The sequence below is a fragment of the Mytilus californianus genome, unplaced genomic scaffold, assembly GCF_021869535.1.
Source record: "Mytilus californianus isolate M0D057914Y unplaced genomic scaffold, xbMytCali1.0.p SCAF_10, whole genome shotgun sequence".
NCBI lineage: Eukaryota > Metazoa > Mollusca > Bivalvia > Mytilida > Mytilidae > Mytilus > Mytilus californianus.
The window spans coordinates 16,842,429-16,869,706 of NW_026262582.1; the positions used below are offsets into that span (position 1 = coordinate 16,842,429).

The following is a 27,278-nucleotide window of genomic DNA, read 5'->3' on the forward strand; positions in this document are numbered from 1 at the left end:
TTTGCCTAGGATCTTGATGACTATAATAGATAGATAGAAACTTTAGACATTAAAAACAATCAGCAAGACAAGATCTACAAATAAGCCACATTCCTGGAATCTTCAATCAACTCATTATTGGAGTTATTGTCCTTTAAGGATGATTTTTATCATTTTGTTTTAGTTTTTGCCTATTATCTTGAAAAGTATAATAGATACAAATGTAGATAGAATCTTTAAAAAGCAAAAAAGATCAACAGGACAAAATCTACAAATATGTCAACATGACTGAAATTGTCAGTTAGCTCTTAATAGAGATATTCCCCTATGATGATGATTTTTATTTAAAAAAGTGGCCGTTGTTGAAGATGCAGGTGAGCAACACATGCCCTTTAGAGTCTCTAGTTTTATTTGTCATTTTGTGGTTGTCTCATTAATATACCTCATATCTCCTTTATCATACAATTTGACATAGTCCAAAATATGTAGACCTACAATTTTTTTCATTTTTTTTCAACCCTTTCTCTCTTTTTCTGAGCATTTTGTTATAGCAAAGGCATGAGACATTCTAAGACCATAATAGAGAGTGTGGATAGGGGTTAACAGAATAGAGAATAATGGGCAAAAAATAGAGAAAAATGGACTAAAAAAATAAAGAATAGAATATAATGAGGTGCTAAAATATAAAGAATAGAGAATAATGGGCAAAAAGTATAAAGAATAGAGAAAAATGGCCTTAAAAAATAAAGAATACAGAAATGAAGGAGCCCATCCAGACCCTCATGATAAAGTAAGGAAGTAAGTAATCTTTATCTCATCTATTGTCTTGTTTCCATATTCTAGTACCTGTACATTCAATCTATCTCTTTAACAAACTGATAATAAAATAACAAAATCAAGCATAGAAGAGCAGTAGATACAAATACAATACCAACAAGCAATAAATAGCTTTAAGCATATGATAACATCACAGACAAAGCACATACAATATATAAAGAACATAGCAGCTTATTGATATAAAACACCTACAAGCAATACAAGCAGAATCAATAGACAAAGAACATACAATATATAAAGAACATATCAGCTTATTCATATAAAAAACCTACAAGCAATACAAGCAGAATCAATAGACAAAGTACCTACAATATATTAAGAGGATGGTAGCTCATTCATTTATAAAGCCTATGAGCAATAAAAGCAGAATACATAAACCAGTATATGAATATAGACAAAGCACATAATATATAATGTACATAGAAGAATATTCATATTAAACCCATACAAGCAATACAAGCAGAAGGGTGATCGAATGTTGGCACCTGTTCAAACGTTTAAACCCGCTGCATTTGTTTGCACCTGTCCTAAGTCAGGAACCTGTTTCAGTGGTTATCGTTTGTTGATGTGGTTCTTAAGTGTTTCTCGTTTCTGTTTTTTTATATAGATTAGACCGTTGGTTTTCCTGTTTGAATTGTTTTACACTAGTCATTTTGGGGCCCTTTATAGCTTGCTGTTTGGTGTGAGCCAAGACTCCTTGTTGAAGGCCGTACTTTGACCTATAATTGTTTACTTTTTACACATTGTGACTTGGATAGAGAGTTGTCTCATTGGCACTCATACCTCATCTTCTTATTTCTATAGAATATATCAATAAAGACAAAGCACATACACTACATAAAGAATATATAGTTCATATAAAACACATACAAGCAATAAAAAGCAGAAGATATCAACACGGACAAAGCAATGAAAAAATAAAGCCCTTCTAGAATGACAATCATATGAGTGTAAGAAGCTACAGCACTGTTTTCGCTTAAGCAAAATTAAAGAAGAGGGCTATTTGTTATAGTGAAAGACAGCAAATTATTATATATCAAGGATGAAAAACAAAAAATATAAATAAAGCTAAAAGCACAGCAGGCTTCAATGTTTTCTTACTCTCTTAAGAGATGCAAAAAGAAGAAGCATTCACACAATATTGTTTATAGTACATATTTACTAATTCAATACAAGATGACCATCTTGAATTGACGTGATAAAACTTGTGCAAATGTCATTTCCATATTCTGCCAAATTGTTTCTGTTTCACAAATTAATAAATAAATTTGGTGTATTTACTGTCTTCTGATTGGTTAAAAGTATTACCTTTATTTTCAATGTTGGTAATTTTTATGGCGACACGCCCACTCTGACGTTGTGTATTCATACGCCAACATGTGTGTACGTTGTTATTGTTAATATAAACAATATAAAAAGCTCTTTGAGCCTTATTTTTTATAGAAATTTATTTATAATGAATGGCTATTATTTATTTTGAATTTATTGAACCATAAAATTAATTCGCGGATTATTCAATGTGAAGAGTCCAAAATTAATTTTATGGTTCAATAAATTCAAAATAAATAATAGCCATTCATTAAATATACTGTTTTCCCATTCTATAAAAGTTTAATCAGAATATGTGATTCTGGTACAGGCACTTATCACCCTACAGTATTTTTACACAAAAAAATAATAGTGAGTAAGAAAAAAAACCAATACTTTTCCTGAAACCTTTGTTATATTGAATTGGAAAATAAAAATATATGCGTAGTAAGCCTAATTTATTCAAAAGAGATGTAGGACTGCAACTTTGAGCCTGCGATGTATATTTCATCATGAATTCCCTCTCCCCATGTAGTATATTTAAGTAAGGAATACTTTTTTGCAAGACCTAAACTTAAAACTGAGAGGGAATAAAGCTTAGCTGTAGGAAACACATATTTGGCCCCAAAAAAAGACAGTTACCATGTCAGACTTCAACTTTTAGTTTATTTTGTTGCTTTCCCTGTTGGTGCCAAATTTAGGGAGCTACCAATTGATTTTTAGGGGGGGGGGGGGGGGAGGGGGTAGGATGAAATTTGAAAAAAGGCAGGACAGGAGTTTTGAGTTAAAAAAAGGCAGGATGAGCAACTTGGCAAAAAAAGGCAGGATGACAATTTATGTAAAAAAAAGTCAGGATAAACTAATGAAAAAAAGGCAGGACCGAATAGAGTGAAAAATTAAAAGGCAGGACAGAGATTTCAACTAAAAAAATGCAGGACAAAATTTTACATTCTACATTCCAGCCCCCCACCCCACTTAAAAACAAATGGAAGCTCCCTTAGATGTTTTGATGGATAAAAATTTAAGCAGCTTCTTTCAAGTCTTGAAGTGATGGGACTGCAATTATAATTGGGCCTTTGTTTTTACCATTTTCTTTAATGTCCTGTCCAAATAACCAATAGAGACGTACCTCTTAGTACAATTTGTATGTTTTAGCCTGATGTAGATAAAATCTGTGTTATAGGAAACTTGGAAAACATATACAAATTAGTGCAAAAACGCCTCTAATGACGGGCTGCAACTTTGAGCCTCAGGTTGCTTTCACTGGAGGTGTGTGCCCAACCAACAAAGTTATATTTACCACAAAAGGAACATTTTTAAATAAAGACAAATGTTGGCAGACGCTTTACCATAAGGAATGGAAATTAGAAATAGAAGCTGACCTTAAAGTTATGTGGGACTGCAACTTTTAGCTTGAGGAGTTACTTTTTTCAAATGTGTCCCTACCAGGTTCTATAAGGTGAGACATACCTGTCAGCAGGATCTTTCTTTTACACCAGGTTCTGAAAAGAAACCCTTACAGAAAGAACTTCGAAAGGCTTATTAGACAGCGATGTTGGAGGGCAAGGTTAGGCTTATGGTGTGGCTTTTACCAGGGTTGTTCCAAAGAAATACCTCCTGGAGCTAAACCTTTAGGTAATATCTGGGACATAATATAGTATAATAGTCCCAGGTAATATCTTGGAATTTTAAACACAAATGGGCAAACGTTTTGCCATATGCAATTTGAAAAAAATACAATTTGATCTAAAACCTTTGCCAGATTCATACTTGGGCATGTGATGTGATTTTTGCAGCAGTTGCCCAACCAGGACATTAGGAAGGATGCAGCTCTATCCAGCACCTACAACTTAATCTGTTTGAATAAAAGCTTTGCAAAATAAAAGCTGGAGATAAGTTGCCGAAAATAAAACTTACACTAGACTACAACTTAGGTTATATTGAAGTTTTCACATCAATATATGTCATTGTTTCAAGCCTTATACAACATAATACGCCATAATATTAATTGCAAGCCGTAGTTTACAGAATTGAGAATAATGGCCAAACAGAATAAAGGAATAGAGAAATAATTAGCAAAACATAATAAATAGAGAATAATGGGGTGCAAAAGTATAAAGAATAATTGTGGAAAATTAAAAAAATCGGCAATTACAACACTGATTACAGAAATGAACGATGTACAGAATAAAGAAATCATGTAGTAATATTAGACAGATTTAATAGTAAAATATTTTCCATGAGAATTTTTTACAGAATTATTATACTTTATTTTGAAAGATACAGAAAAATTACCCCCCCCCCCCCTTTCCAAAAACATATCTTAGAAAGCAAATAAGCCCCCTCCCCCCCCCCCCCCCAAAAAAAAAAAAAAAAACAACAACACAAAAACAAAAACAAATCCAGACCTCATGTAAAGGTGAGGCAGATTTGAAATGGAAAAGGGAAACAATGAATATAATTAAATAAATGAATAGCTAAAATCAACCAAAATTCAACTTGTCTGACGGAGTATCCTCGGGGACTAGCAGTCCATGGCCAGTGGTATCGACACAGCGCTAGAATATAAAAATAACTCTTTATACATTTCAATTTTGGCGCGTCAGAATCACCTTTCCGGATTTACCTTCAATCACCAGGCAGGGCAGAACGCTTTCGAAAGTAAAAAAAAAAGTATAAGTCAATGACTTACGAAAATATTTGAATACTTGAGGATGTATATGATACTAGAGGCTCTAAAGAGCCTGTGATGCTCACCTAGGTCTATGTGCATAATAAACAATGGACTCTCTCCAACTTTGTAGACAAGAAAAGAGTTCATGAGGAAAATTTCTTTTTTATTGATCTTGTATTGCTGATCATTTTGTCTGTTTAGTTTCTCTCTATCTTCTTTAGTTTTTTCTCAAAACACAAAAGACCTAGGGTTAAAAAAATCCCCATTTAAGGGCAATCACTCCCATAAAGAGTGAAAGTCTACTAACTATATCGACAAAATTTGACTTGTTTGTGGATCTTGCCTTGCTGATCATTTTTGTTATTTAAAGTCTCTATTTATCTATTACAATTCTTATCATATAAGGCAAAATGCAAAAAAAAAAACATAAAAATCGTCATGAAAAGGCAAAAACTCCAATAAAGAGACTCCGAGTTGGTTGTAGACCTTTTCTTCCGGCTCATTTTTGCTTATTTAAGTTAAAAAAACTTTCCATCTATCTATTATAATGTTTAAGATTAAGGCAAAACACAATAAATGGAAAAATTGTCATCAAAGGGCAATAAATCTAATTAGGAGTCGACTGACGATTTCAACCATGCATACTTTTTCGTAGATTTTGCTGATCATTTTTGCAACTTAAAAAATTTTCTCTATCAATTATAGTTTTCAAGATAAAAGGCAACAATGAAAAAAATGGTAAAATTTGTCATTTAAGGGCAATAACTCCTATAAGAAGTCGCTTGACAGTTTTGACGCCAATGAACAATTGGTAGATCTCAACATTCTGAACATTTTTACCCTGTCAGAATTTCTTTTTATAACAGTTTTCAAACTGATAGAAATAACATGCATTTTACCCCTATGTTCTACGTCTAGCCATGTCGGCCATCTTGGTTGACGGGCGGGGTCATCAGACACATTTTTGTTTAAACTAGATACCCCAATAATGATTGTGGCCAAGTTTGGTTAAATTTGACCTAGTAGTGTCAGAGGAGAAGATTTTTGTAAAAGTTAACGACGACGGATGACGACGGAAGACGGACGAGAAGTGATGAGAAAAGCTCAATTGGCCCTTTGGGGCAGTTGAGCAAAAAAGGGGACCTAAAACAAATAGTCAAAATCTACCCATGTTCATATTTGCCTCAGGAAGTCGGAACATTAATTGTCTTATAATTTCTTAAATTATCGAAGATGCATATGTTTATGTAACAGGTACGTAAATCTCCGATCCCAATGATTTTTATGTAATTTTGCAAGCAACCAGAGCATGTGGAACTGCATATGAACATCGAAAAAACATAATTAACTTTTATAATCATGATAGGAATTATAGCAAGTTGCGTATTCTGTAGAAACTTGGACTATATTATATCCCAGGTAGAAAGAAGTATAATTGTCTTTTCTCAAAAACCGGTCCTACGAATTTCTTTAAAACAAGTATGTCATTGACATACTTTTCGTTTTATTGATTAGGACATTATAGGGAGTCGCCGAGTACATTTTTGTGTATAAATCATTTCAAGTATCAATCAAAGCACTGACGTAGTAGCTAACAAGGATAAGCCCGGCCAAGATCTGATGGCTGACAAATAAATAATACAGAATTCTACCTCCCTGAAAACTGCTAGAAGTAACTTGCAGTTGTTTTCTTACGACCTTTAAAAAATAGAGAAAAATGGACAAAAAAATAATAAATAGAGAATAATGAGGTGCTAAAATATAAAGAATAGACAATAATGGACAAAGAGTATAAGTCTTGGAATAGAGAAAAATGGCAATTTTTTTGTAAAGAATACAGAAATAAAGGACCCCTTTCAAGACTCTCATACATGAAATAGAGCCGAATGGCATTTCTATTTACAAATTAGTATACTTTAAAAAAAAAAATAACTGTTGCCCATGTTCATTCAAATTTTGTCCCGTGGAGAGACGGTAAAATAACTTTGATGTAATGATTTTATTTTAACGTCATGTCAAAACTGTGTTCACGGTGTTTGTCTTTGTTGTTTCGCGTCCGCTGACTGTTTTTTTCTTCGGATCTCGTCACGAGGTATACCCAGCCCAGTAGTCAACATTCGTGTAATGAAATTAAAGATCATTCATGCAGTCATGTTCTGTAAAGTTAAGTAAATGTCTGTTTCTGCTTTTTATTGCTTAGTCTCGTTAATGTGGAGGTGCAACACTTTTTTTAATGATTCAAGTGTGGGTATGGATTGAAAGAATTGTTTCACGAAAAAAAAATCCTTAAAAAAATCATTTATAGGTTTCAAATTTTCGCTTTAAGAAATCCGTGCGACTTCAATAATGTTCAATAAACTAGGTAAGTCAGGGATTGAATTTTTCTAACCATAAAGAAATATGAATGACAAGCATGAAAAGTAGTTCTATGAGGATCAATCATGATTTGGTAAAAAAAAATCACCAAAATGTGTGTTGCGTTTCTAAAGTCCGTCAGTATATATATTGTTCTAGACGCCCAGATCATAGACATAATCTCGTTCAAAATAAAAATAACAGAGCTGATTTACCAAAAATATGGATACAGTTTGCTATAAAAACAATTAAAAACAAGAATTATTTTGTGACTAGCCGCTGTTTTGTATACCACCTCTCTGGAGAAAGGGCTACGTATGTTGGAGGGATTTTCATCAACACAATAACAACTATACGAAACTCTTGCGTGTCTTTCCCCAGGACTGTGAGTCACCAATTCCGATTTTGCTGCAGAATAAAACCAAAAATTTAAATTGTAACAAATGTCCGGGATTCAAAGGACAATAAAACGACCCAAGCCAGATATTGGTTCATCAGAATCATCTTCAGATGATAGTGAAATTGACAAATTTATTCTTATAATTAAATCAACCACAAATGACCGAAAACATAGCATTAAAGCAAGGGACAAAATGTGTATCAGACCATTTGTTTCTAGATGGACGACACAAACAGTTGAAAGAAACCTTAACATCTTTTACAAACACTTAGTCAGTGGTACAGACGTGCTCCATAGGGGTGGTATAGCAATTGCATTAACAGACATACAAAATCAGTTCATGGAATACTTGAAGAGTGTTCTACATTTTTCTGAGAATCTTGATGGATTTAGGCTCTATGCTTCTAGAATAAAACTACAGTTGACAGATGTAAAGCAGGAATTGTTGAGGTCTGGTGCATTCAAAAGTAATCAGATGTATGTAATTAATCTTAAACATCCAAACTTAATAGCTCATATTTTAATTTCTTATATGTAGACATGATAGGGTTGGTCTTTTGATAATGCAATTTAAAAACTGTATCACCCAATTACATAAAAAAATAGTGGGTAAAAACCCCAATTTGTGAATTCTTATCTGGAGCTCTGTAATTGAAAAGTAAAGACCATATAAGAAAATATACAATGAAATACAGACAATGTAAATCCGGAAAAAGTATTGCTGGATCCGGAAGCGTTTTTTTTTTTTTAATTTTGATTCTCAACTTAACATCACTAATGCACATAAAAATGTGAAAAAACATGACAATAGGATTACATTTTACGTTATTTAAATGATTTTATTGTTTTATTGTGTAACATTACCGTTTTTCTTAAGGATTAGTGGTCTTTTTGAGTGTTCAGTGATGTTCGGCGGTGTGCGGTGGTGTTCAGTGGTGAAAAGACCCACCCGACATGATAGAGCATCTACCATACATTTGCCATTTATATATAGGATCCAATTGACACAATTGAGGAAGAGTTACTTCCCTTTTGTCGCCATGTTGGAGGTCTAATTATTTTGTATTGGAATGTCATTTATACATCTTATATATATGCAGCATCAAGAAATGTTTTGCAAGATCATGAAGATAGTCGATTTATTAAATATCCAAATTTGAGAATACTAAACTTAGAGAATTTATTCATTTGGATTATGTCAAATGACGACAAAAGCTTTATTACATCTTTATGCAAATACCTGAACATAAGTTTTGTAACACATGAAACTAGAAAACTAAGAATGGGAAAATAAATTTACCAAATTGACACACCTAACTGCAGGTTTTTAGTGACATTATATAGATTGGAGTTATCTTTCTTTCACCCAGCTGGCTCTCTCTCAAATTGTTTATCTTTACACAAGTTATATAAATCATAAAATAATGTTTAATGAATGTTTTTGTCTAAAATGAATGTATACATGTTTGTCTCTTTATTATTTTCTTGTTTGTAATTGATATGCCTTTAAAGGCATGTAAGGGCCCTTTAATTAGGAAATAAAATGATTTGATTCAAATGCACAAATTCCTTCATAAATCATCCAAATTCAACTTGTGATACTGACCACTAGAATTTTCCAAAAGTCACATACATGTACATCATGTACATGATGTACATGAACAAAGAATTTTTTTATGTCTGAAAAAATTTCAACTTCTTTTGGCCTAAATGCTTGATTCATCACTATCATGACTATGATGTAGTAAGGATCTTTTATCAGACTTGTGTGCACGGAATTTGGTTAGTCAATTGAGAAAATCAACAGTTTACCCAATCTAATTAAAATTAAATCCTTTAATTGCTCCCCTTCTGATATGTCCCGCATCAAGGATATATCAGAACAGAAGCAATTAAAGGATTTAATTTTAATTAGATTGTATTAAAACCTGCAGCATTAATATCATGATTATTAAAGAATCAAATTCAAATCAATTATTATATATGTACACTGATCCTCTATTATGTTGAATGTTGTTTATTTTTTCAGGTCTCTGCAGTACTTCATACAGCTTTTGGAAAATCTCTGTGACAAAGCTTCCATGGAAGAGCCAGAATATGGTACACTTTTTACAGAGCTAGTGTCACGTTTTGCTGAAGTTTGTTTATTGATGCCATAGTAGGTCTTATTTATATAGGTAGAGGTATAGGTGTAGGGTTGAGATCTCACAATACATGTTTTACTCCGCTGCATTTTTGCGCCTGTCCAAAGTAAGGAGCCCCTGGCCTTTATTAGTCTTTGACCTATAATGGTTCACTTTTACAAATTGTGACTTGGATGGAGAGTTGTCTCATTGGCACTCATACCACATCTTCTTATATCTATTGTATGTTTTTTTAATTTTAGTTCATTTATATGTTTTGGAGTTTGGTGTGACGTCCATTTTCATTGAACTAGTACACATTTTGTTTAGGGGCCAGCTGAAGCCTGCCTCCGGGTGCGGGATTTTCTCGCTGTGTTGAATACCCATTGGTGGTCTTCAGCTATTTTCTGCTCTTTGGTTGGGTTGTTGCATTTGTCTCTTTGACACATTCCCCATTTCCATTCTCAATTTTATTTTTAGATAAACATGATAAAGCATGAAAAAAACTTTAAGGAATGATACAGACATGACAGAATTGAGTAAAACGGAAATATCCTCAGGAAATACAAATGTCCATCTAATCAAAGTTTTTGATGATTCATACCTGCCAATTTTTGAAATCTCCATTGGGGATTTTAAGTGCAAGAATTTATAATTCTTCTCTTATAATGTAATTATAAGTTTTATTAATCATGTTAATCTATTATGATATTATTTGAATGAGTACATGTATGTATGTGCTTAAATACCATTTCAACTCATTTGAATGCCTGTTTTGAGGTGTTCAGCTTATTTAATAAAGAATTTCAAAATTCAGGTAAACACCTCTCATTGGCATGATTGGGGAAATCCACAAGAAATCGTGAAAGTTGGCAGGTTTTGATTGATGTGTTAAGACCTTTCAAAATCCCAATTATGTTTCACATATATTTTTATCTGGAATAAAATAATGAATAAAACAACATACATATTATTTTGTTCAAAATTTTACAATGTTCGTTTGCTCTCGACAAAGTCCTGGAGGTGAGACATAGGTGTGCTTTTTTTGTGGCGTCATCATTTTGTTTAAGTTCATGATCATGTCAGTGGGGAATTACTAATGGTAAGTTAATGATATTAGGTATGTAGTTGTATAAGCATGAACTCATATGACATGTATGCTGTAGAGGAACATAAAGAAAATCAGAATAATTTTTTCTGCATAAGTATATACGTAATATATGAAATTAAGTACTTGACAGTTCAGCATTGTTTTGAATTTCTTTTTTAAACAATACATTTGTTGTTTTTTGTAGACTGTTGTTTGTCTTATTTTTGTAATTTGCCACGATGTTGCCCATTTGTCTTTGACTTATGAGTTTGAATATCCCTTTGGTATCTTCTGCGTCTCTCCTTTGGAACAAATCTTGAAGTACAGTTGGGGGGGGGGGGGATATAACCAGCACATTTTTTGTGAAACATTTAAAAAATCATGCCACGCTTCCTCTTAATTGTTTAAACTTAAAGGACCCTCTTGGAATTAAAATAAGTGGAAAGGCTTTCATGAAAGGTTATCCTTGGAAGGATACATGTATCAACTTGTAAGGACATTTTACTTTTTAGCCTTGACATACTAACTTACTTGTTACATTTTGATTATTAATATTTTTTAAACTGCACTAAGTCATGTAAGTCTTGTATATTTATAGTTTATTTATAGTTAATATTGGTTCCTAAATGAAATTTTACCTTTAACTTTTAAGATCCAGGGCTTAACTAGACAAAAATGTAAAGTTCTGAATATATGTATAAAAATAAGGAGATTTGGTATGATTGCCAATGAGCATAATGAGACAACTATCCACCAAAGTTCAAATGACATGGATGTAAGCAATTATAAATCACTAAATGGTTTTCAACAATGAGAAAAATCTGTATCAGATAGTCAGCTATAAAAGCTCCCCCCCCCCCCAATAAAAAAACTTCTGAAATAATTCAAATGAGAAAACCAACAATCTAGTGTCCATAAAGAACTAGTATTCTACATTCATTTCAACTCTCATCTCAACAGTTACCTTCTAATTCATATACTGAAACAATTATGAAATATTCTTACTTTAACTCTGAAAAAAAAATTTAAAAAATGAAAAAAAAAAAATCATTTTTTTAATTTATTTAATAATTGGATATTTTATACATGTTATATGCTTTATATAAATGGTTGTAATTTTCACTTTTGCATTTCAGCAATCATCCAGAAAGATCTTGTTGGGAGGATTTCTTAGGAAGACCAGGATTCAATCTGACATCCACTCCAGATCTTCGTTTCTACAGATATGGCTTTGATCATTCTAAATCAAGGTCGTCCTTTTGTGTAGTTCAGGTACTTGTACAACAATTTTGATAATTAGCCAATCACTGATTTGTATTTCTGCAGTGATGTTCTGCCATAAAGTTGTTTGTCACATAAAAATCAAATAAAATGCTGTATTTTCACATTTATTTTCCAGTAAATGTGAAGTTTTGTTAATTGTAATATATTTGAAGTGTAAAAAAACATAATTATAATAATCAAAGGCGTATTTATAAAAAAATGAACTAAACTTTAAAACATCTATATTTAGACCCTGATACTGACATTATGAGAAATCACCAATCACCCCAAAACTATTTACCCTAAAAGATATTTTGCTACAAGCATGACAAGATGTCTAATACCAAGATGTTAATTAATGAGAGTAAAATATATTTTAAGGTAAGGCAATTGGCTCATAATTAATTTGACCAAAAACTGTGTACTATACAAGATTTTTTTAAGGTCAAAAATATCAATTTTAAACATGTTTATGATGTCATCACAACTGACTGTTTTTTAACTTAATTTCCAGATAATATCACCATATTTATTTATTAGTAGAACTAACATAATTTTAAACAGACTAAAGAATTAAACTTTTTTGACAATTTCCTAAATTGTTGGTTTTAAAGGTATTTTTCTGACTAAATTGAAAACAATTATTCTTTTTGATATATTGTAAGTTTTACTGTTTCTATAATATACGAGAGGAGGTGAAATGGGGGTGCTTATTTCCCAAAGCCCGCTTTTTTGTAATTTTTTCCCACTCCCAATTTTTTTCCTTCTTTTTTCCAGATCCCACTATTTTAACCCCCTATTTCCCACATCCCCACTATTATTACCCCCTATATCCCCCTCCTACTATGATGCAAAGCATAACACTTAAAAAAATTACATTTAAATTATGCATTTGAGACTATGTCCAATTTTAAATGACACAAGAACTATAAAAACTCTATCCACATGAGAATAAATTTGAATAATTTTACATCATTGTGTAGTAATTTGTGTTAAACGAAACATATAAATTTATTTATAATGATGCACTTATAATTTCTGATTAAAAAAATCCAGAGAAATTATCCAGCATTTATGACAAAGTAAATGGTTATACCTTCGTAAATACTCTGATATGACACATAATCTAAATCAAGAGGAAACTAAAGGAAATATTTCAGCTTTTATATTTATCTCTTTTTTTGTCCCGTCTGTTCTGTCTTGTTAGCGCCCTGATATGTACAATACTTGCCAGATTTTTTTAGAAATTATATCATAGGTTTCTATCAGCAATCTCTCAGACAATTTTTAAAATCAGTGCCAATCAATTATTTCTGAATGAGTTATGCCTCTTGGAAATATAAAATATATGGAAAATTGCATTATTTGTAAGCACTCTCTTGTGTACAATTCTCGCCAGATTCAGTAGGTAAATTATGTAAAAAATCAAGACTTGCATCAAAAATATCCCAATATGCGAGACAATGGCGTCATTTTTCCTTAGAGCTTTCAGCTCTTTGATTACTGACCAGAGTTTATAGTGCATGTTTTAACACTTACATAATCTATCTTACTAAAGAAAAAAATTACTGTAAATTCAAAAGGTCTTGCAATGTTTTTATAATCATGATAATTGTGACATGATAGGTTTTGCAATGTTTTTATATCATGATAGGTTTTGCAATGTTTTTATGAGAATAATAATTGTGACATGATAGGTTTTGCAAAAGCATGACAAATCAAATCTTGTATCTTTACTTTTGATACTTTGATTTTTTATGCAGCATTTTCTGAAATCTAAAATTTTTGTCCATTGTTCAACACTCACAATATAAAATGGTTACAAAATTTTCTGAATTTATAGTAATTTTTGTTTTGGATCTCCGGGAAATATAGGAGAAAAAGTCTCATTTCATAGAAAAAAAATTAAGAAACCACAATTATTTATTGTAACAATAAATCTATTTCAGACCAATAATATGCCAAAAGACACTACAGAACCTTGTAGAAAAAAGCAAAAGAAAAAATTTGATTCAGAGTCTGAAACCTCAGGTGATGATGATATTCAATATTCCAGAACATCACTGGAAGATAGATTGAAAGGCAGACATGCTGGAGCACTGTTAGTTGACTTGCATACTATTGTAAAGGAGAAACATGATGACACTTGCATAGAATACTCAATGCCAGGAATGTTAGTTGATGGAACAAGGGTAAATATATTTGTTACATTTTGTGCTATACAAGCCTTATTTGAACTAATGTTGGACTGTTACACCATCATTCCAAGTTACCGGTGGCTTGAGCGCTCAAAAACATGTTTTTTACCCCACTACATTCTATATGTGTCTTTCCCAAGTCAGGAGTCTGTATTCAGTGGTTGTTGTTGGTTGCTGTCTGTCAATTGTTCGCCTATAGTGATCAGTCTGTCCGTCCGTCTGTACGTCCGTAACAAATATTGTTTCCGCTCTATATCTAGAGAACTGTTATAAATTCATACTTTATACTTGACATGTATATTAACCAACACCAGAGGGTGTGTCATGATGTTTGTACAACTTCCTAGGTCAAAGTTCAAGGTCAGTGGGACCCACAGAGATGGCTCCCATCTCAATGATGTCTAGTTTGAATTGTTTCACATTTTAACATGTCAGGGCCTTTTATAGCTGACTATATGGTAAGGTTTTGCTCATTATTGAATGTCATACTGAGTCTGAGACCTATATTTGCTTACATCCATGTCATTCAGACTCTGGTGCTTAATTGTTTCATTTACAATCATTTGGTGCTTCTGTAATGTTTTTAATATATATGATCATCCTCTATATTTTTCTCAATCAACATTTAAATAAATACTCCTTGATAATTACAGGTTCTTTAAAAATCTATTTCTAATGTGTAATACAAAACCCAGTATAACACAAATAAAAATATTCCATTTTATAACTATCTTATTTCATGACTGGATTTTTTTCTTTGTTTCTTTGTATTTCTATCCATATGACTGAATGTCAATTTCTATATCGTAATATTTATAAATTAAATTTTGACTTGTTTGGGTATTTCCTTTTGCATGACCATTGTTGAAGACCGCATAATGACCAATCATACATAAATGCTTGTCTATGAGTGTCTGGATGGTGGGTATATCATTTCTGTGTTCTTTAATTTTTCAAGCCATTATTTTCAATTCTTTATTTTTTTGTCCAGTATACATGTACACTATCCTTTATATTTAAGCACCCCTGAGCATTCTTTATTCTGCATTTTTTTGGTCCATTGTTTCTCTATTCTTTGATTTTTGGTCGTTTATTCTCTATTTTTTTAACCATTATTTTCTATTTTGTAAATCCTTTCCGTGAATTTAACTGTATGGTTTTGTTGCAGCGTGTCGCATTGAAATTAACCCTATTTTTTAATTTTTTATTTCTTCTCATTTTAGGTTTGTTTAACAATGTTGGTTATATCAAAAGACCATTATGAGAAACTTAAAGTTGGTCAAGAACTGACCAAAGATGATGCAGCAACAATATACTACAGTACCTTTTATGACATTTTATTGCAATCTCAACGTAATGATCTCATTGAGTTATTTTTATGTCTAAATAATATGACTTAACATTGAGAGTTGTATGCAAGCATTTCATGTTATTAATCTGCTGATAAAAGATCTGTGAAAAATACTTATAAAAGCTGCTGATAAAAGATCTATGAAAAATACAGATAAAAGCTGCTGATAAAAGATCTGTGAAAGCTGCAGATAAAAGATCTGGGGAAAGCTGTCGATAAAATCTGCCGATAAAAATCTGGGGAAAGCTGTTAATAAAAAATCTGTAAAAGCATGCCATGAATTTAACTATTTCAGTCAGGATGCTTCATTTGTGAATTTGTGTGAAACATAAAGTTAGACATACTGTGTAGGAAAATGGTTAAAGGAATAATATTTGATTTGACATTTAAAAAATATTGAGAAACAGAGTATTCAATTACTGTGGATGCATCTACTTTCTTGGCTAACAATTTTCATTGATTGAGGTAAAATGGTATTTTCACGAATATTTGATTTTGTAATATTGCTCAAAGTTTGTTTACAATTCTATAGTCAATTTATACTTCCTAGTACACTTAAATTAGTGGTTTTCCATTACTCATGAAATCACCAAAAATTAGTAACCCACGAAAAAAATTTATTCCACAGTAATGCTTTACCCAAATTATTAGGGTATACTAGTAATCAAATTACATGTGTAGTATTTTTTACAATGAAAAATCACTGTCACACCGAAATGATTATGGCATTGTCATTTTCGTTTTAGGTTTTCAATGCTCTTCAACTTCATTTTTTATTTGGCCATTTAACTGTTTTGATTCGAGCGTCACTGACGAGTCTTATGAAGAGGAAACATGTGTCTGGCCTACAAAATTTAATTTGGTATCTATGATGAGTTTATTGTTTACATTTCCCTCAATAACCATTTATTGTAAATCTCATCTAATCTATTGGATTTAGAGAGGGACTTAGAGAAGCTGACAACATCATTGCAATGAACAAAAAACAACAGTATAAAAACACTTCATAAAAACTAAAGATTGAGCAACATGGAGATTATTGTAAAGAACTGCAGTCACTTTCGAGACACGACACTTGAAGAGTGTCTCCTTTATTTTCAAAATTATGAATTGTCTGTCTCTTAAATACAAATTATATGTATTGCTGATCTTCACCAGAATGCCTTCAACATGAAACAAAAGCAAAAACCTCTGCTCACTGAATGTTCAAGAAGAAGGCTCCTGTCATCAGTTTGAGTGGAATTTGTTGTCAACATTAAAATGCTGTGAAATGATAATACTTATACAATTTCTTACCACCAAAAATTTACGAATATATATATATACATTTATAAACAAGACTAAATTGAAAACAACGTTCAAACCTATGATTGTGTTGGATAAAAATCACAATTTTTATACGTGTCCATGCAAAATAAATTCTTGGTAGAGGGGTCTAAATAAAGCACAAACAAAATTTTCAAAAAAGACCAAAACCGTGAAAAAGTATATTTTAACAAAACGCATTTGACTAGCAGGTCGAACAACGAATGTTCCTAAACCCTGCTGACTGCCATGGCGACTGCCAAATAAACAGATCACCAGATGTAACAAAATGGATCTTAATTATTAATTTGATACTAAACAGAAAACAATAAACTTGCGGAAAAGATGGTATACCGCAAACATGAGGTGCAAAAATTTGTACACCATATCTGGATTTCGACAATTAATGTCTCTTCAGTGATGTTAGGAATAGAAACGGTATTTGGAAGGCCATATAATTTACCTCAATTTAGGATTTACTCTTGAACTTTGAAGAGTTGAAATAGGACGAACGGATTATATAAACCTGAAGGCAAATATAATACAAACCCAAACGAAAAAATATAAACAAGACTATATATATAATTGGGAAAAATTCGGTTGATTATTTAAGGAATCACTGGAGCGGGTTCCCTCTTGTGGCAGTCAGTGGGCCCCCTTTATGAAAATTTCTGGATCCGCCACTGCAGTATGAATGAGTGCCAGTATCAAATGCATGACTATATATTCAGCTATAACAGCACACACTTAGCACCAGAAGCTTTACGAGTTGATGTACAAATGTATTCCTTTAAAACATCCAAGCAACCAACAAGTAGCGACATATATGGTTAATGCATAGACATTTTACAAGTCCGACTCCTAAAGTTATATCCTGTCAGTCCCACTTTTAAAATCCTTAAGTCGCATCTCCTTTGATGTGTATAAATTATACATTAAAGAAGGCACAAGAAAAAAAATCAAAACAACTAACTCGAGATCATTGTATAGTCACTTTTTTTTTCAAAAGTCTCATCTCCCAACTGTGATTGTCGTTGGACGTTTTCTATAAGTGCAGATCTCGTCTTATCAGAGTTGAAATTGTGGAAATTAATCGGGAATTTTCTTCTTCTAAATGTATGTCCTTATTCAAACAAAAAATTCTCTGAAACTGACATTATCAAGATGCTTGATTTCTTGATTGACAACATATTGGTTACGTTTGGAGGAAGTGTTTTTCAACAGACTGTCGGAATTCCAATGGGAACCAATTGTGCCCCTCTTCTTGCCGACTTGTTTCTTTATTATTATGAGGCTGACTTCATACAGGAACTTCTTAGGAAGAAAGATAAGAAGTTAGCAATATCCTTTAACTTTACGTTCCGCTATATAGATGATGTTCTCTCACTAAATAATACAAAATTTGGTGACTATGTTGAACGAATCTATCCCATCGAACTAGAGATAAAGGATACTACAGATACAGTTAAGTCTGCCTCATATCTTGACTTGCATCTAGAAATTGACAATGAGGGTCGGTTGAAAACAAATCTTAACGACAAAAGAGATGATATATTCCCAATTGTGAACGTTCCATTTCTATGTAGCAACATTCCAGCAGCGCCTGCATACGGAGTATATATCTCCCAATTGATACGATATTCCCGTGCTGGTATTTCCTATCATGATTTCCTTGATAGAGGATTGCTGCTCACAAGGAAGCTATTAAACCAAGAGTTCCAAATGGTGAAGTTGAAATCATCCCTTCGTAAATTTTACGGACGCCATCACGAGTTGGTTGACCGTTATGGAATAATCGTTTCACAGATGATATCGGATATGTTCCTTATGTCGTAACTACAATACCCTTCCCTTTTCACGAATGTGACCTACCGAATTAGACTATTTACCGGATTTGTAATAACATAAGCAACACGACGGGTGCCACATGTGGAGCAGGATCTGCTTATCCTTCCGGAGCACCTGAGATAACCCCCCGTTTTTGGTGGGATTCGTGTTAGCTTAGTCTTTAGTTTTCTATGTTGTGTCATCTGTACTATTATTTGTCTGTTTGTCTTTTTATTTTTGGCCATGCCGGGCGTTGTCAGTTTGTTTTCGATCTATGAGTTTGTTTGACTGTCCCTCTGGTATCTTTCGTCCCTCTTTTCCAATTATGGAACACCTCCTCAACGGATATTATCCAGATGGGGAGTTAATTAAAACTTAAATAGTATGCACTAAAAGTTTTCCACAAATAGCTAAAAAAAATTTTTAGATTCACTGTACATGGATAAAATCTAATATATTTAAGGACTGATAAAAAAAAATACGCAATAAAAAGGTAAAAATATCTAGGCCTTGTCAATATGTATTTTAAGATTTACTGTACACAACTAAAATCTAAAAATATAGGGTGCTTTATACAATGGAAAGCAGGACACCCCTGCCTCTACCTTTACACATATGTACATAGTGTTCATATCATATCTTTCCTTATTACACTGATTGTATTATCTATATATTTAGCGAGACAGTTATTATTTTCCTTGTAATTTCCATACACGCTGAGAATGGAGTCTATAACACATGTCCGTAGCTAATCTGAATTTTGTCCAATTCGGCCCTATTTCTAAGCTTTGGCAGCAGAAAAGAACTGTCGACATTAAGTCGAATTTTAATTTTAAGGTGAGTTGTCTGCTTGGATAGAACGGGAAAGGGCGACAGAGTTTCATTTTTCATCAGTGTCTTCGCGTACCCGCATGCGGGTACGAATAGTCAAATTGCCATTCATAGGCTACGCGTACCCACATCCGGTTTTATAATAAAATGCCATCGGATCAGGAATGAAACGTGAAATATATACGAAAATTATCGATAATATGGGGATTTCGTGTAGAACGAGTGAAGAGTATGAAAAATAATATTTTCAAATTGTATTTATTAGATAATGATACATGATAAACATTGCAAATTAAATGCACACTGATGGAAAATGAAACTGTACAGTCCCTGTAATAGTAAAACATGATAAAAATTAATACTATTATAAAATGTAAATGCAAATTTAAAGAATAAAATTTAACTGATTTTGAAAAATACCCATATGAGATTTAAAAATAATCTTTTAGTAAAATGTAAAACAGAAACTGAAATTTTAAAATATCTTATTAAAACAACTAACATTAAAGCTTGGGTGTCTATATAAAATTTAAAGAAGCAAGTAATAAACATATGGCAAAATCAAAGGTACTTTATTCAAATGATTTGCACCACGTGACTTTGTCCCTTTTGATCAAATTACCTCCCTTAGCTTAAGATTGAAAATATAATTTATTTTAGATTTGCGGATAATCACGTCCTTTTCCGTCATGTATCTAAAACTAATGTATCTTTAAAAACTTCCTTTGGCGGATATTTACAAAAAATGCTGTGTAATTCTAAGGGAAAATGCTTAAAATTTGACTTTTTACGAAATGGGAAGGTTGAAATCATCATTTTTTAAAAGAATTTGGCCGAAAACTTAAGAAAGCAGGTAAGTTAAAAGTTATTTAACTTTAAAATTCAACCTACAAGGTGTTTCCCTATATGCGAACATATCATGAACAATATCTTCTTGCATATGTATTTCTGTTTTGAATCTTGCTATTTTACGATTTTCCGTCATTTTATATGATCTTATATAGCAATTATACTATGACTACGCTTCCGATTTTTAAACTAAAAAGGCCGAAAGATTTCAGAGTAGACAATGTCCATTTGTACACGGACAGAAGTGTTGTGATCCCGAGTAAATATATGAACTTACCCAAGACGTTTCTTGGCGTTGATCACTTGGATGGCTTTCTGGTAGAATTTCGTTACTGTCGTCTTGACTTTGGTTTACCGGAAAGAGAGAGAAGGCATCATGGGATCGGGCAACTTCCGGCAGGGTCTGGCTTAGTACCAACGAATACCACACTCCCCCCAGCTTTATATTTTTGTTGTACGTTTTAGAATTTAGTGATTCTTTGCCAAATTGTCCAAAATAATAACTGAATTTTCCAGGTGGGCCCCCTCCGATGAGAGGGGCCCAGATTAGACAAAGGTACTAGTTATATCTGTATTTGGGGCTGCTAAATTAAGTTAACCCTGTTGGTATGTACAGCCAGCCCCTTACCCCTTCCAGCAACGATCCCCGTCCCCTCAACCCCTTGGTGATGCCCCCTTGATTAGGATGGGGCTAGTAAGTTATTAAAATAAACTTAAAAATAAACTTAAAAATAACCGTCCTCTCTGGACAAGTTTTAACAGATATTTACACATATATACACAACTGCTTACAATGACTAAAAATATATACACAACTGCTTCCCCTACCTACACCCTATAAAGAGCCCGTGCATTGCTGGTGGTGGCCTCCAGCAATGCCCAAAGGGTGTCCCCTGACCTAAAGACCAATAGTCCCATTGCCACCTCGGCAATATACTGGGAGTGCCCATAGCTGTGGTTGGGCACCCATGACGGCCTGAAATAGGGGGCATCACTCTCTAATAGTATCCTTTCCAGGGGGAGGGACGACACCACTTGCCCTTGTTCTTGGTCGAACCGGATTACCTCCCCCGTAAACCCGAAATAGACATTGGGGAAGGCATCCCTCCACCGCCTTGCTTCCTGCATGCCCCCGTCAAAACAATGAAGGTGAATCCTCTGCTGAGGGGCCACCCTCTCCCGGACTGTGGTGAGGACTTTTAGGTGCGCCTCCGCACTATGGCGATCCTCGGGAGCCCCTCTAATGTGGAGAATGAGGGGAACCTCTGGCCTCCCCTTGCACAGGTTCAGGACCCACCTTAGGGTGCTAACTTGCCTTTGAAGAGGTGGGTCCCGCTGGCTTTGGTCCAACCCAACTTCTCCAATGGCCCTCACCCCAGGCAACCCCACCAGCTGTTCCATCTTGCCAAATGAACTATCGTCCAGCTGATGGGCCTTTTTGGGGTGAACTCCTATAGCCGTGACCCAGGGTGATCCTCTAGGGGGTTCCTGCAATGCCCATGCAGATGGCCATGTCCCTGGGTCACAATAGACCATAACCCCTCCCACTAGGTCCACTGGGTTTCTGGGGGGGGGGGGGGGGGGGTGGGAAGGCGCATCTCGATGAACCGTTGCCGGTCCATCCTTCCGTTCATCCTCCATTGCCTCCACCCCCGGTCCAAATGGAAGTGGGAGTCGAATGCAGGTGGTGTGGGGCCTCTAACTGCACTCAGGTTCTCCACAAATATTTTTTTCACTGGAGGGGAGTCGGAGGGGGACCTCAAAGGATCTATTCCCCCCTCTGCCTGTCCTAGCTGGCCTGCTGGGGACCCTGTGGCTGCCCTGGGTCCTTGCAACCTAAACATTCCCCTGAATGCCTCTGCCCTATCTCCCAACTCTCCCATTGTGGCTGCCTGGACCCTCCAGTCAATGAGGGCTCCAGGTGAGTTAACCGGCGCTGTCGAAAAGTATGGGGGAACTGGTCGTCCCCCTTCCAGGCATACTTCTTCCATCTGGCCCTGGACTGCCTGCCCAATGATGTGGGGTCGGGTTATTGCCAGCCTATTAATGTGGGTAACCAAATCCTCTAGGTCCCCACCCACTAGCATCCAGGCCTGTGCTTGTAGCGCTGCTACCCTGATTGGTGCGAGGGAAGCTCTTGATGGATGATTCTCCGAATACTTCAGCCACATGTTCCAGCATCACATGTGGCTGAATATCCAATGCCCTTATGGGGCAACCCTGGATGGGGCACTGCTGTAGGGTGGGGAGGTGGCTCTCCCTTGGTGGTGTAGGTCCTTGGGGTGTCCTCTGGCCTGACACCCCAGTCTCCCTCGGCTGGTAGTCTGGTTGGGGTGTCCTCTGACTTGACACCCCAGTCTCCCTGGCTTGGTGGTTTCCTTGGGGTGTCCTCTGGCCTGACACCCCAGTCTCCCTCCGCTGGTAGTCTGATCGGGGTGTCCTTTGACTTGACACCCCAGTCTCCCGTGCTTGATGTTTTTCTTGAGGTGTCTCATAGCCTGACACCCCAGTCTTTCTCCCTGTGTAGTAGTTCAGGGGTGTCCTCTGTCCTGACACCCCTGTCACCTTGGACGTATAGCCACGTTGGGGTGTCCCTTGCCACGACACCCCTCCTCCCCGGAATGAGCTCTGTGCAGACACCCCTGCTCCATCCCTGGCTCCGGACTGGGGTGCCCGCCTCTCTTGGGCCTCTCTAAGGGCTCTCTGCAGTCTGGCCATTTCTCCTGCCTGGCGTTCTTTCTGCTTATTCCTCCTCCTCTTCCTCTCCTGTGTAGTTTCCTTACTACCCTGAAAACCCCTACCCAGTTGAGGCGCGCTGTGAGCATCCCGGTCGGCTGGAATGCCCACAGGGGTGTCCCTAGCCATCGGGACAGCGGCCCCTGGAGTGCTCCTGGAAACGGAACAGCGGCTCCTTCCTCCACTGGGGTCCCTAACTGTACCCTCCCTACTGCCTGACCGAGCCCTTCCCCGGGAACTGCGGCTCCCATCCCTGGTGTTCCTGACTGCCCCAGAACCCCACTCTAGACTTGTGTCTCCAGCCTTTGGGGAGGAGTCCCGGTGGTCCCCAGAGATGGCTTTTCCTGGAACCTCAGCTTCCCCCCCTTGGACCTTGGGCTCTCCCTGGTTTGGGATACCCCTTTCAACTGAGGGGACCCTATTTTGGTGTCGTCCCCTGGGGCTTACCTCTCTCTCTTCTTTCTTTTCCTCGGCAGCCCAACTCCTCTTCGGGCTGCCCCCAGTGCTATCATCATCACTGGACATCTGTCTTCTCTGCAAATACAAAAAAATTCAACATTGTGAGGCCCAACTTACTTTACTCAGGTGTGTAAATAGTTGCCTTCATATGTACAATCTCTTAAAACTATTTACAATGACTAAAAAAAATCTTATGTACAACAGCATTATTACAGCAATCTATTCTGAACCCTTCCTACGGGCTGACCTTCGCGGTCCAGTAGGGTTCAGACTAGCTTGCGGTGGATCTGGTCTATTTATTTTTGTCTTACAACCAGAGCATACATAGTCCTGGTTTTCCCACTCTTCAGCTTCCCGTGGAGAGATTCCCACGCACCTACCATGGTACCACTCATCGCACTTGTCACAGGAGATCATAAACTCTCCCGTATAAGGTCCTCGACAAATGCAGTACAGTGCCCCAGTACTTCCCGTGGAGGCATTTGTTTTCCTGCCCTCAGTTGATTGTAGGGTAGGGGGCACTAGGTCCACCCCGACAGCACCTTGAACGCTATCTTGTGAAGGGGTTGCTGGGTTATTAAGTTGCATTGCTTGGGCCACCCCTCCCTTTTGAAGCTCTACTATTGCCCGATTTACCCATGCTGGTAGCTCCCTATCCCTACACAGCTTTAAACGGTCGTGGTTTACCGTGGTGAGAGCTTTCTTCATTTTTACCTTATACAGGTAAGGGGAAATCCTTTCAAGGATGACCCCTGGTCCCCTCCACATAGGGCTTAGCTTCTTGCACTTACCTGGCAGTGAAGCTGTGTCCAGCTTATAGATAACGTCCCCTACCTTGTACTGACGGGCAACTACCCTGAGATCGTAAGCTTGCTTAGCTCTAAGTTGGGAGGTCTTGAGGTTTGCCCTCGCAACCTCATGGGCAGACTGTATGGCCTCTTCCAAGTCACCCACATAACCTGCCAGGTCTGGAGGTGGCCCTGTTTTTGGTGGCCTGAACATTAACTCAGCAGGGAGGTTTACCTCTCTGCCCAACATGAGGCGATTGGGGGTAAACCCGGTGGATCGATTCACTGATGCCCTAATTGCCCCCGCTAATTGGGGAATGTGTAAGTCCCAAGTTTTCTGATTGGTCCCCACAAAACACCTGATGGAGGCCAGGAGGGTGCGATTAAATCTCTCCACCTGGCCATTAGCAGAAGGGCGATATGGGGTGGTCCGAGCCTTGTGGATGTGGAGCAGCTCACAAACTGATTGGAAGAGTAAACTCTCAAAATTTCGTCCCTGGTCTGTAAATATTTCGTATGGATACCCAAACCTACAGAAAAAATCGTTAACAGCCACCCTTGCCGTGACTTCAGCCGTCTGAGAGGGGAGGGGGATACACTCCACCCACTTGCTGAATTGATCTACAATCATGAGCAGGTGTTCATTTGCTCTATCTGACTTTGGTAGGGGCCCTACAAAATCGAGGTGCACTCTCTCCATAGGAGCCCCAGCATGAAACATTGTCATTGGGCACCTTGCAGTCTTATTCGGTTTCTTGCTCTGGTTACATGGCGAACAACTTGCTACATATCCCTCCAAGTCCTTTTTAAGCCCATGCCAGTAGTAAAACTGTTTTACTCTTTCTTGGGTTCTAGTCATGCCCTGGTGCCCAGCTGAGGGGATGTCATGGCATAATTCCATAATGTCCCTCCTCCATTCTCGGGGCACCAGCAACCTGTTTCCCTCTCCATCTTTTGCATGATACATTATCATTCCCCGTCCATCCCTACTGAACCGTTCCTTGATTGTCCAGTAAAATTTTGCTGGTTGGCTACTCCGGAACAGGTCCCCCTGAGCAGGTTGACAACTGTTATCGTCAAGCCACTCAGTGAGCCACTTAAATTCAGGGTCTTTGCTCTGTGCGTCACAAATTTGTTCAACAGAATATTTCCCTAACACCACCCCAAGCCCATCCTGGACAACCCGGATGGAACATTCTGGGTCGTCTGGGACTATCACCACATCTCTACCTACAGTGGCCACTGTCACCCGTGATATGCAAATACCCTCATCAGCTGTTTTTGGATCGACAACGGGTATTTCATCTAAAAACCCAACCTCTGCAGGATCTTGGCCAGTTACCAGTATTTCGTTTACAGATCGTCCCCCCACACCTGTTCCTTTGGATGCCGATGGGATCACATCATCCACATCGGTCATACATTTAGACCACTGTGTTTGAGCCCTTGCACAGTATGGACAACCCCCACATGGCAGGGTTGCCAGGTTGACATCGATTTTTAAGTCCTGACATGGAGAGTCAATAGGCATTCTGGACAGGGCATCCGCGTTTATGTGCTTGGAGCCCGCCCTATGTCGCACCTCCATGTGATATTGGCTCAACTCCTCGAGCCACCTGGCCAGCTGCCCTTGAGGCTGCTTAAAGCGAAGCAGCCAGGTGAGACTACTGTGGTCTGTGCGGACTACAAAATTCCTTCCCAGCAAGTAGTGCCGGAACTGTCTGGTGAAGCGTACTACTGCCAGGAGCTCCTTCCGGGTAGTGCAGTACCGCCTTTGCTCTGGAGTTAGAGTAAAACTGGCATAGCAAACTACCCTTTCCTCGCCGTTTTGTATTTGGGACAAAACTGCCCCTAGTGCATAGTCTGAGGCATCTGTGTCTAGGATAAATGGATCAGAGGTATTTGGTAGGGCCAGTAGGGGTGCAGAGGTGAGAGCCTCCCGCAATTTATCAAATGCCTCCTGCTGTGTTTCCCCCCATGTGAAAGACCTTTTGCCTGTAACATCTTCAAGGGGGCCTGCGATTTTAGAATACCCCTCAATGAAAGCCCGGTGATAGTTGGCGAACCCCAGAAAACGTTCTACCGATTTAGTATTGTGAGGGGTTGGCCATTTCTTCACATCCTCTATATAGCCGGGGCCAATATTCATACCCTGCCTGCTCACTACTCTGCCAAGGAATTCTACCTGTTCTTGAAACAGTTCACATTTCTTTGGCTTGAGCTTGAGGCCGTATTCCCTAAAGCGCTGTAAGACTGCCCTCAGGTTGGCCAGATGAGAAGCTATATCTTTTCCCAGAACCAAAATGTCATCCAGAAAGGCCAACACTATATCCCAGGTTAACCCCCTTAGAACCAAGCTTATGACCCTGGCATAAGTAGCTGGGGCATTACAGAGCCCAAATGCCATCCTGGCAAACTCAAAAAGGCCGTATTTTGAAATAAATGCGGTTTTAGACCTATCCTCCTTCTTGATTTTCACTTGCCAATACGCTGAGTTAGCGTCCAGCTTAGAGTACCATCGATTCCCTGCAAGGGTATCCAGGCACTCTTCTACTAAAGCTAACGGGAACACATCTTTTACACAGGTCGAGTTCAGGGATCTATAGTCAATGCACCACCTGACCCCCCCCCCCCCCCCCCCCCCCCCCCATCCCTCTTTCTTACCAGTACCGGGGCAGAGCACCATTCAGAAACTGAGGGCTGAATGACCCCTGCCTCCAACATTTTCTTTAAGTGGGCCTCCTCTTCCTGAGCAAACCCGATAGGGGTTCTTCTCATTCGTTGCTTTATCGGAGGGTGTCCCGCGGTGTCAATTTGATGCTCAATGGCTGAAAAGTTCCCTAAATCAAACTCACTTGCTGCAAAGACATCCCCGTATTCCCTTAACAGAGATGCCAAAGCTTCT

The 27,278-nt window shown here is 37.0% G+C and overlaps 1 protein-coding gene across 1 annotated transcript; it reads left to right on the forward strand.

The window, feature by feature from the left end:
• The first annotated feature begins 7,528 nt into the window (after positions 1–7,528).
• Positions 7,529–16,342, forward strand: LOC127717701 (uncharacterized). The gene is made up of 5 exons (XM_052223461.1): positions 7,529–8,030; positions 9,583–9,711; positions 11,903–12,038; positions 13,979–14,221; positions 15,451–16,342. Exons 1-5 carry the CDS (start codon positions 7,597–7,599, stop codon positions 15,625–15,627), a joined length of 1,119 nt encoding a protein of 372 aa, XP_052079421.1. The 5' UTR covers positions 7,529–7,596; the 3' UTR covers positions 15,628–16,342.
• The last annotated feature ends 10,936 nt before the right edge of the window (positions 16,343–27,278 follow it).

What these genes read in the sequence shown, in the direction of transcription:
- LOC127717701 (XM_052223461.1), top strand. Translation starts at nt 7,597, where the DNA reads ATGTCCGGGATTCAAAGGACAATAAAACGACCCAAGCCAGATATTGGT. An exon ending in GTTTGTTTATTGATGCCATA is followed by an intron (nt 9,712 to 11,902) that starts GTAGGTCTTATT and finishes TTTGCATTTCAG; the next exon opens with CAATCATCCAGAAAGATCTT. An exon ending in CGTCCTTTTGTGTAGTTCAG is followed by an intron (nt 12,039 to 13,978) that starts GTACTTGTACAA and finishes AATCTATTTCAG; the next exon opens with ACCAATAATATGCCAAAAGA.